Source organism: Canis lupus, chromosome 8 (genome assembly GCF_048164855.1).
Source record: "Canis lupus baileyi chromosome 8, mCanLup2.hap1, whole genome shotgun sequence".
Classification (NCBI taxonomy): Eukaryota; Metazoa; Chordata; class Mammalia; order Carnivora; family Canidae; genus Canis; species Canis lupus.
Window position 1 is genome coordinate 63,175,665 of NC_132845.1, and position 11,104 is coordinate 63,186,768.

The following is an 11,104-nucleotide window of genomic DNA, read 5'->3' on the forward strand; positions in this document are numbered from 1 at the left end:
GCTCTGGCTTCTGCCTCAGTGCGCCTTCGTGTGGGTGCGCCAGCAGGGCCAGGCCTTCGGGATCTGTGTGCATCCTGAGGACGGGGTGGCTTTGCTCCCAGGCTCCTCGGGTGAGGCTGCCCTGTGTCTCTCGCTTCTCCCCAGAAGTGGGCGTCTGCAGCTTTGCCCGGTTCTCGGGGGAGCTCCTGCAGTCGGGGCCCAGCGCCTCTGACCCAGCCCTGGCGGAGGGGGCTGCAGATGGCCCTGAGACACCCATGCAGGATGGAGGCCAGACCCTGTGCTTCAGCGCCCTGGGGATGATCCAGTGCTGCAAGGTGGGCCGGGGGCCAGGGGGTGGGCTCGGGTGCTAGGAGATGGGACAGCAAGAGGATGGAAGGCCTGGGGCTCTGCTGATCCTGGGTCTATGCTAAGGACGCACCGTCAGCCGTGTCCAGTCCTCACGACGAGGGCCAGGCTTTTGAGCATAGAAACCAGGGCCAGGCTCAGAGCTGCCAAGGCCTTTGCTGAGCTCCCTTGGCTGTGAAGTGGCAGGATTGGGATTTGAACCTGGGTCTGCTGCCCAAGCTCCCGGCAGGGTGGCCTCTGGGTGCCTCTGCACAGAGATGCCAGTCTGTGCCCTGTGTAATCAGGAGCGGGGACCCAGTGCTCCCCGGCCATCGGGTGCCCCGGCGGGGCCGCCCGGGGACTCGGCCGGGGGTTGGGCTCAAGACTGTGAGGGCAGAGGTGCTGTGCCGTCTCCCTCAGGTCACGTGCCATGAGCTTTGCCACCTCCTGGGCCTGGGGAACTGCCGCTGGCTGCGCTGCCTCATGCAGGGGGCACTCAGCCTGGACGAGGCCCTGCGGCGGCCCCTGGACCTCTGTCCCATCTGCCTGCGGAAGCTGCAGCATGTCTTGGGCTTCAAGCTCGTCGAGAGGTACAAGGTGAGTGGCATCGGGGCAGCCAGCCCCTGAACAGGGCAAGGGCAAGTCCCAGCTCCACCCCTCCCACCTGCTGCTCCCCTCCCATTGGGCCTGGCACATGGGCGTCGGAGGGCAGCAAGTGGCGTGTGGGGTCCTGTGCGAGAATCCGGGTAGAATGAACAGACCCCTGGGCCAACTTCTTGGCATCCTGCTCAAGTTGGGTGGCACATCATGGCCCTAGCTGAGCGCCTGCCACACCCAGCAATGGTGGCCGTTGCCATCAGGTTGTACCAGGACGGACAAGGGGCAGATGGCTTTTATCTCTCAGGCCACAAGAGTGAATACCAACGAGCTCTGGGTGCTGGTCAGGTGCAGGGGGGCGGTGGGGGGCGTCCTAGCGCTTCCTGCGACTGCTCAGGCCCCCTCCTGCATCACAAAGGGCCCGTCTGCTGCCCTGCACCTGCCCCGTCGCTTCTCCCTCCTCCACCCCCAGGGCTGGCCTCTCAGGAGGAGGAGGAGGAGGAGGAGGAGGAGACCCAAGCTCTCTGGGAGGTCCCGGCCCAGCAGCCAGGCCAAACCGGCGGGGCGATGCTGCCCTCTGCTGTCGCCTCCAGGTGCTGCCCGGAGCAGGGTCCCCAGGCAGGCCCAGGGCCCAGGGCGATGGACCAGCGTCTGCCCCCGGGGAGGAACCCCATCCTAGGGGAAGATGGCTTTGCAAAGGCAACCTTAATTCTGAGTTCAGAACCCAAAGGCAGGTGGTTGTTATTAAGGCCCATCAACCAAATTGCTTTGGCTTAATTTTAAAACCAAAAGTTTTTGACCTGAAGCTGTGTTTGAAGTTCTGGGACACCCCCTCTTGGAGGCTGGCAGCCTGGGTAGCATGAGGTCACTCTCTGGGGTCAGGTCACGGCACCAGGCTCCATAGGGGACAGGTTCTTGGGCACCGCTGGACGGGGAGGGCCTGCATTTCTCACGGGCTTCTGGGGTGCTGCTGGGCGGGGACCCCACTGTGAAGACAGCCGAGCTAGGGGGCTGGGTGGTTCCAGGTCCCAGAGCTGCCTCCCCGTGTGGATCTTTTCTGAGTGACTCTGGGGAACGGCCAGCCCGACTGGAGAGGGGATCCCACCCTCAGCCCTGTGGAGGGCAGACGCCCAGGTGGCAGCGGGCTCAGGTGGGGCGGCTGAGGGCGGGCCCGAGGGTGCAGCTGGCACGGCTGCTGTGCGTGTGAGGTGACAAGGGGCCGGCTCCCATCTGTACAAAGCACTGGGACCCCACTTGTATCTTTCCTCGGGACTGTGTTCACCTGACACGGCTTTCGTGGCTTTGTCCCTCTATCTTTCCACACACACCCCTGCCCAGGAAGAGCCTCACTCACGTGATCGTGGAGGTGACCTCATGGTGACAGAGGGCCTGGCCACGAGCGGTCCCTGCTGTCCCTCTGGACCAGTCAGCAGGGTGCTGGTCAACACCTGCTAGAGACCCAGCTGCGGTTTGTAGTGTAGGTGATGCTGGAGGCAGTGTTGGGAAGGGGCGTCCACCATGCAGACCCCAGGCAGGGAGATGAGCAGAGGTCAGAGCGAAGTCAAACCATGTAGAAAGGGAGGAATTTTGAGTATTTATTGCTCTTAATACAGTTTGAGTTAAATTATGTAGAGCTTACGATTAAATATTAAGGGTCAAGTTGAAGAACCAGTGTGCGCCGCTCCTGAGAGTTTGTGCATGGGCCCTGGCAGCAGAGGCCTGGGGGCACCCGGGCCAGCGGGGGGCCCTGGGGTCCCCCGGGAAGGGGTTGGACCTCCTGGCAGCGCTCTGGCTTGGCGGGTGACCGAACACAGAAACCCCAGCCTGCATCTCTCCCTCCCAGAGACTGTACGCCTGGACTCAAGCAGGAACTCGGCCGCGGCCGGGCCTGGACGCAGGGGCGCCGTCGGTGGCGGAGGACACCCCGCCCTGCAGCGCTGACTCGGGCCTGAGCTGCGGAAGCGAGTCAGAGCCGGGCAGCAGCCTGTCGGAGCCTCTGACCCCCGACGCGTGGAGCCACAGCTTCTCGGTGGGGCCGGAGCTGGAATCTGAGGACGGGCTGGGCTCCCTGGCCATCCCGGAGAGCCCGCCGCAGCCCGGACCCCCGCGCGAGGCCATCGAGGAGCACGGGCGCTGGCTGGCGCTGTGCATCCAGGCCCTGGAGAGGGAGGTGACGGAGGAGGAACTGGCGCAGGTGGACGCAGCCGTGGACGCCCTGGCGGGGTGGGAGATGTTCACGGGGCACCTCCCAGCCCCCAGGCCGGACCTACCCTGTGGCCGAGACGGCACAGGCCTGCGCCGGGTCCTGGGGGGCACGTTCTCCTCCCTGAGGAGGAAGCTGAGCGCGCGCAAACTCTCCAAGACGGCATCATCCCCCTGTCGCTGGAGGGCGGAGGAGAATTAGTGCGAGGGTCCGTCTGTCCCCGGACTGGGTGTCCTGCGCCATGCGCCCCCGGGGCCCAGGAGGGGAGCTCTCTAGGGAAGCGGAGGGAGATGAGCTGTAGCCCTTTGTCTGGGTCCCAGCAGAGGGTCCTCAGGCCCAGCCTGGCCTGCGCATCCCTCTCGTCCTCCAGAGCTGGAGCCCGTCTGTGCTCCCCAGGGGAACGAGGGGCCGTGGGGTAGGGCACTCAGGGCCCTCGGAGCCTCGGCTTCACACGGCATCCCCAGGACTGCCCTGGAGCCCTGGAGGCCGTGTCCCGGGAGGCCTGGCCTCTCCCCACAGCCGCTGCCAGGAAGGGTCTAGCTTACGGAGGTGTCCGAGACCGCCACCTGCTGCCACGTGCTGCCACCTGCAGTGGTGAAAACTGCGGTCTGCTGACAAAGGCGGCCTCCAGTGTCCGGTGCTTCAGAGCCTCTGGCTTCTTCACGGAATTTTTGGACTTTTTCCGACGAGGGCCGAGGCTGAGGCGGCCAGCCTGCCTGGGGGCATCTGTGTCCCTTTGAGTCTGTAAAGCCGTGCTGCTTGTACTAGAAGCTCTGCGGTGCACGCACACTTGCTTGTCCTGTCCTCGTTCTCAAGTACCCCTGGCAGCTGCAGGGAGAGAAGCTTCCAGTTCCTAGGGCAGAGCTCCTGCAACATGAGGAGGGTGGGCACAGCTCCTTCTCCCTCCTGGAAAGAGGCAAGAATAGGGGTGGCTCATACACTTTGTGGGTAGCTTACAGTTTGGGGGCTTTTTAAGGACAACAGTGCACAGTATGATCCAGATTTAGGAGCCCCGCCCCCCCAAGCCCCCAGCAAGCAGGCCAGAAGCTTCCTTATAATCTGACGTCAGGCGGGAGGGAGTACAGGGTCCCAGGCCTGCAGAGGGCTGGGTGCAGATGTGGTCTGCAGGTCTGGGTCTGGGCTGCTGAGAGCATCACAGTGACCAGGAGGTCACTGCTTGGAAGACGGGGGCCCACGTGGGGGGCGGGGGAGGTCCTGTCACTGCAAACACGTCACCCAACCTTAGTGCCTTAGAGTCCCAACCTTCTGCTTAGAGCTCAGGAGTTTGCCCTGTGGGCAGAGCCTGCAGGAAGGGAGGCCCCCGGCCTGATGGGAGCAGGACCGCAGAGAATCGCTGGCACCCCAGCGCCCCAGCACAGTCCTCAGCCAGGTTCACGGGGTGGTGCTCCGGGTCCCCCCTTCAAGGGTGGTGATGGCAGCAAGTTCTGGTGGAGCAGGGCCGCTGCCTGGATTGGCCGTCATGTTTCCTCTATCATGTTAGCTAAGTCCCCGTTTGCTTCCATCTTCTGCAAAAGGTGAGTGAGTCTCCAGCCGGAAGTGGTGGTGAACCCCGACTCAGAGGTTGGGAGGGGGCGCTCAGGGCCGAGCCTGCGCCCTGGGGGCACCTGCCTGGGAGGAAGGGCCCCAAAGCTGACGATTCCCCTGTCACCAGCTGCAGACAGAGGGCAGTTTTAAGGACAGCTGCTGGGGGAGCATTTTGAGAATAAACTTTTAGGCACTGAGGTTCCTCTTGCATCAAATGGGTGGGGGGCGGGGGCGGGGTAGAGAGCAGTTTGGGACAGTCCGCAGGGGAGGCGGCTCTGGTGGCGGATGTAATGCAGGCCATCTGCTCCCGCACAGTCACGGTCACAGGCCTGGTAGTGGAGCACCTCACCCAAGCTGAACTGGAGTATCTACACCTCGTGGTTTCTGAGAACCCAGGGGCCCTGGCTTTTTTTTTTTTTTTTTTTTTTTAAATAAACATACAAAGTGGACTGTATTGGCTTCAAGCTCCAAATCTGTCATGGGCCCCTGTGAGTTCCACACATCCCCAAGGCCGAAGGTGTGAATGGAGCTAAAGATACTTGGGGGTCATGACATCATCTGTACGGCGGCTCCTGGGTGAGGTGGGGCCAGGAACCTACGCACCATCCAAGGTAGCTTCAACACACATCCCAACTGTTCTGATTAAGGTGGAGGAGAAACACTGGCCGCCCTACGCCGAGGCAGCCCCCTCTCCATCCCTGCAGTGCCAGGACATGTGCCTGTTAATACAGTCCCATGGGACAGAGGATTCGGACCTTTCTGGGAGGAATGAAATCTCCAGAAGGGCTTAAAAATAACCCCCAAACATGCCATGTCTTAGCCAAGAAGCTAATGTTAAAGCTAAGAATCCAAATTTAGATCCCATCCAGTTCAAAAGAGCGGCTGCACCATTCCAAGGGTGCGCATGCGCACACAGGTCCGAGCGTGAGGCTTCGGACCCGACTGGCAGGGGCAGCAGCGAGACCCAAGTCCACCCGGGAGGGAACAGGCCAGTCTCCCTGCAAACAACCTGCCCCTTCCTACAAGTCCTTGTAGGCACCGGGGACTTCCCACGTCGGCGTCCTCAATCCTCCACTTCTCCTCATCCCCCGGTCTGGGGAGCTGCCCGGGGCCGCAGGGCCTACGTGCAGACCTGCAGACCGGCCCCTCTGCCTTCAAGCTCTTTCCTAGGAAAGTGAGGAGGAAGTGACTTACATAGGTAAGTGAGGAGGAAGGGTCCCGAGGTTCCCCGAGGCTCTGGCAGCTGCAGGACGTTGTGTGCCCTCAGGTCCAGGGTGTGGCGTGGGTGGGGGGCTGGCACATTCTGGGGTGAAGGTGCCAGCTTACACACAGCCCGAGGCGCTGGGGCTTCGTGGATTGTTTGTCCAGAGAGGGCGAGTCCCCAGCTGAGCACGAGCACCCCCTGGGAAGGCCGGGGATCGGGTCAGGGCTTCACCGGGCAGCTGCCGGAGCAGAGGTGGGGCCGCCGCCAGGCCGGGAGGACTCCGGGTCGCGGTGGGGCAGTTATGCGCAGACAGGAACCTGGTTTCAAGGACGCCCAGGTAAATAGCCAACTTGTGGCCCTTGGAGAGACGGGAACGCCGCAGGGCGGCCTGGGAGCCAGGGCAGAGCGGCCGTCCAGAAGCAGGCTTGGAGAGCCACGGCCTCACGGCGCAGCCCCTCCCAGCACCGCCCGCAGCACCTGGAGTCATGAGAACCCAGAGTAACCGTTTATTTTTGAACTCGCTTCTTGGGCACAGGCACAAATGAAAACAAGCTAGTCTGGGATTTCTTTAAAAAGGCAATTTCCAAGAAATGTCCTGGGGCGCCGATGCGCTCAGTCCACCCCGCCCCGTGATGACCCGACGACCAACAAGCGCCCTCACTGGACACGCCTGAAGGCCGCAGCCTGCACCCCAGCGCTGCCAGGGAAGTGCCGCAGTGGGGCCCTGCGACAGGCCTCCGTCTCCTGCCTCAGAGATGACCCCAGGAGCTCAACAAGTTAACCAGGAACGCCATCCACCGGGTTCCCCGCGAGGCCACCCCAAGCGGTCGCTACCCGAGCATCTCACTCAACATTGTATTGAAACTGGGTGAGGCTTGGTGTCCCCTGTCCCCTCTCCTTCGGGGCTCCTGCACATAGGCCTGCTGCACGGCTGCTCCGGCGCTGTCCCTCCTTCCCGCAGCTCAATGTCAGCTCTCTCCGCGGCCAGCACGGCTTCCTTCTAGGTCCCATTGATGTGCCCAGCACCCTGTTGTGTTTGTCATGGCCTCGGCTTCCCTGTGCCTGTAAGTCTGTGTAGCGGATCTCACTGGCCTGGGGTCCACTCACCAGCAGCCCCTGGCCTGCGTGGCACAGGTAGGCACACACTCACCTGCCCCTGCAACAGAGGGCTTCCCAGCTGCAGGAGCCCGGCTGAAGCTGACATCACTTTACTTGCCCTCATTTGGACTTTTAGCAACAAAAGGTGATTCACTGTTTCCTGCCACACTGGCTAGCGGAAGAGCAGTGTCAGATGGGAGTGTTCCTGACTGTTCTGCATGGATGGGCCTTCCCCTGCAAGTCCTCAGGCTGGCGTGGGGCCTTCCTCCCTCTGTCCACCTGTGGGAACGCTCCTGGGGGCCACATGCGACAGGCAGGAGAGTCACAGAAGCCAGAGACAGAGCTGGGTGCAAGGAGGGTCCCGGGAGCTGAGCGAGAGCACCATGCAGAATCGGGCACCGGGGCCCCACTGGGCAGAAGGGGGCTTTTCTGAGAGAGGCCGCCTAGCATCACAGTACGGGCAGGAGCTCCGTCTGTTGCCCTAAGTGTGCAAGCAGGAGAAATACATGGAAGGATAAACATCCAAACGGCAGATCTTTCATCCAAATGGCATTAGGCCTCAGCCACGTCCCACCACATCCCTTAAAAATGACCTGGGTGCTTCCCCCAACATTCCCCAGAGAGACGCTTCAGGGGAGGTGGGGACACTGGCGCCCTAACGGCGCTACCTCGCCCTCCACCCCCTGCCTGGAGCCTGCCCTCCCCAGTTCTGGCTTCTCCCTACTGCTCCGTGGGGGGTGTAGCTCTGGTCAGCAGTATAACCAGCCCTCCCTGGCTCGAGCCCTGCAGCCCATGCCCCTGCCACCCCCCGGCCTTGCTCGGTGGCCCCTGCTTTATCCCGAGCACATGAGCTTCAGGCACAACCGGATCAAACTACTTGAGTGGCATTGTCCGTATTTTTAAAAGTCCTGAAGCTGAGGGGAAATTCACCCAAACCACAGGCATCTTAGTACTGAGATTTCTGAGGACGTTGATGTGCGGAGTAAATGCTGTGTGGTTCAAATTTCCTGGACGCTTATGTATTATATTTTTATTCTTTTTTTATTCTTTTTTTTTTTTAATTTATGATAGTCATACAGAGAGAGACAGAGAGGCAGAGACACAGGCAGAGGGAGAAGCAGGCTCCATGCACCGGGAGCCCGACGTGGGATTCAATCCTGGGTCTTCAGGATCGCGCCCTGGGCCAAAGGCAGGCGCCAAACCGCTGCGCCACCCAGGGATCCCCTATTTTTATTCTTAAAATTGATACATGCTATCAACTCGCATGAAGAAAAGCCTGGAGGGAAGAGGGTGAGCTGCTGGAAGTCCAGCTGCAAACAAGAGAATCCACCCTCTGAACTGAGTCGGCATCCATTCCCACTGGGAGGCAGGGTGCCTGCTGGACCCGCTGGGCTGGCAGGTGCACACGGGGCCACGCAGTGTGGGGGGCTCTGGTCCGTGCACACAGCCATGTCTCCAGGACTGCTACGCTGATTCACTGCTGGGAGGGGTTAGGAATCCTACTTATCACACTGCCTCATTTTTGTTTGTTTTTTGGTGGGGGTGACTGTTATTTCCAGTTTTATATATGCTACCTACGGCATCTTTCTACCTCGAGGCTGGAGCTCCACATTCTCACCTGGCCGCTTGCTCATCTTCCTGTGAACGCTGCACATCTGCACTTGTCAGGATGTGGATAGCGTGCTGTGGAGCCACGCTGGCCACACAGGGTGCTCCTGCCAGGGGGACCCGCACGAGAGGATGACCGGCAAGCAGGCATGGGGTCATGGAGGCAGAGGACAGTGAGGGCTTAGATCCAAGGGTGCGAGCACCCACTCACCTCACTTTTCACTGGTGGCCTTGACACATGTCAGGAGTGCCACATGCACAACGAAACCCACTTGGAGACCTTGGCTTCTGGAAAGGCACCCGCCCCGCGAAACACACACTCCAGGATCCATGCTCACATGTGCTCTTCCCTCCTAAAGATGTCATATGCTAAAAAAAAAAAAAAAAAAAAAAAAAAAAGAAAGAAAAAGATGTCATACGCTGCAGCTGCAGGGCAGCAGGACCTGGGGTCTGGTAGAATCCAACACAATGGGAAAACAAATGCATTTAAGGCGAATTTTAGTACGTTTATAAAAATCACATTCACAAAACATGGTACACCAAGCACCGTGGCTATAGAGTTTTTACCCTTCGCAGTATGTATTCTCACCAGGTATGTGGTATTCATAAACAGAGGCCTACCCAGCAGCACCGGGGGAGGGCTTGGCTCTACACGAACTTCCAGGGTGGTGTCTGCAGCTGAGCAGGGGGCTGCTCCTCCTGGACTTCCCTTCAGTGGAGACCCCGGAAGGGCTCCGGGCTCTGTTTCCCTAGGGAACACTGAAGCCTCAATGTCAGCAGCCTGGCCCTTTGGCGGGGTCCTCCGTGCACACTCAGCACCAAGGCCGTGCAGCGGGGCAGGTAAGGTGAGCACAGGGCCAGCCAAGATGTGGCTGGGCATGGGACACCGCACCTGGGTCAGAGGATAACCTGCCAATTTTAGTGGTTTGAATGGAGTTAAGAAAAATGACATTTGGAATGTTTTATATCAATCTGAAGATGTCCAAAGATGAATCTTTAAGATACTAGAGGTGGACAGCCTCCACAGAGATCTGTTTGAGATTCCTTCATAAGCAGGCTTGTTAAACAATCTAACAGGAGGCAGGAGGGCCTCCGTGTATGAGGCCAGTTCCTATGTGGGGTGCGGGCACGTGGGCATGTTGGGAGCACGCGTCGCCCCTAAATGCTCCTGGACCCTTGGCGGCAGGACAGTCTCTGGCCTTGGCTGTGGGTCACAAAGCGGGGCCTCCTGCAAACCTTGCTCTCAATCTTCCTTCCTGGTTGTCACTGTGATGTCCCCTGGGAGAGGTGGCCAGAACCAGGGGAGGTGGGGTTCTGCTCTTCCCCAACATCAGGGCAGCCTTACCGGATGATGTGTGGTCCATGCCGGCCAGCCCTTGGGGAAGTGCTGTTCCCACAGGGAACTCCACCTTGGCTGTGGATAGCTTGGGAGCATGCTCACTGGGGAGAAATACATCAGCTTTTAAAAACACAAAACAAAGTGAATGCACGGTTAATAAAAAGGCTCTGAAGCGACAGGCCTGGAATAACAGCCCCGTTGTCATCACAGAACAGGACCCGCTGCGTGGCCGGTCCTGCCCATCAGTGCGCCAGGTAGCCTGTCTCCTGGCCTGATAGGAAATTCGGGCTTGTTCAGGAACTCCCCAGTAGCTGCTCTTGTGTTTCACTCTGGTTCTTGTTACGAAGACATAAAACAGAGAACCCGCTGAAAGGAAAAAGTGCCTAGAAGCAGCTGGAAAATCAAGAACCTAATTTTCCAGTTGAGCCACATGCACTGTCAGCCAGGTGCAGAGTCTCCAGGTCCCTCTTGCTAAGATGCCCACAATGACATTTTGATGCTCTGCTGCTGGCTGGTAAGATCAGAGGGGGGTGAGCCGCCACAGGGCAGGGTCAGACCCCAGAGCACAGGCCCACCCCGTCCACCAGCCAGCTGGGAGAACCTGCCGCCCTGTCCCGTGGGAGAAGCACACAACCAGCCGCTGCCACACAGGGAAACCAGTCCCTAGGTCCCTAGGAACCCGCGTGTACCCAGCGGCGCCCTGCTTCTCCGTTTCCAATTAGGCAAAGCCCAGAACTCACACAAGGCAGCTCTAACAACCCGGCAGCTCCAGGCCCAGCTCGGAGGCGTCACTACCATCAGGGTTGTCAGATCCGCTGCAGGCACACACCCTCCTCCGAGGAGGGAAGCCAGGCAAGAGGAGGGGCCCGGGGAGCCACCTGTTAGGTTTTCACCTGAAGAGAACAGCAGCCGTGGGCAGATTAAATCCACCCACTTTAACACACCATCTGAACACCACGGGAGAAGCCGCTTCCAAGTCCAAGAGCCCTGACGTCCTTCCCCAGCAAAGGGTGGGAGTCAGACCTCGCAGCGGGAGTGGGGAGGCAGCAGGGGCTTCTTTGCAGCCCAGGCCTCTCTCTACCCGCAGCCACCGCCTGAGGTTCAGCCGACACCTTTCCCTGAGCTTGGGCGCCCACCAGCACACCGTGTGCCCCTAAGTGCTGACACGGCCCAGGGGCCAGCTGTT

The 11,104-nt window shown here is 60.1% G+C and overlaps 1 protein-coding gene across 1 annotated transcript in view; it reads left to right on the forward strand.

Annotated features, from left to right (window-relative positions):
• The window catches only part of AMZ1 (archaelysin family metallopeptidase 1), a 29,516-nt gene extending 20,408 nt beyond the window's left edge, over positions 1-9,108 (forward strand). The window contains exons 5-9 of the mRNA XM_072836815.1: positions 145-314; positions 745-921; positions 2,765-5,867; positions 6,409-6,741; positions 8,043-9,108. Coding sequence (XP_072692916.1) covers positions 145-314; positions 745-921; positions 2,765-3,325 — 908 coding nt within the window. The 3' untranslated portion in view covers positions 3,326-5,867; positions 6,409-6,741; positions 8,043-9,108. The remainder of the gene's footprint in view (positions 1-144; positions 315-744; positions 922-2,764; positions 5,868-6,408; positions 6,742-8,042) is intronic.
• Positions 9,109-11,104: the final 1,996 nt, after the last annotated feature.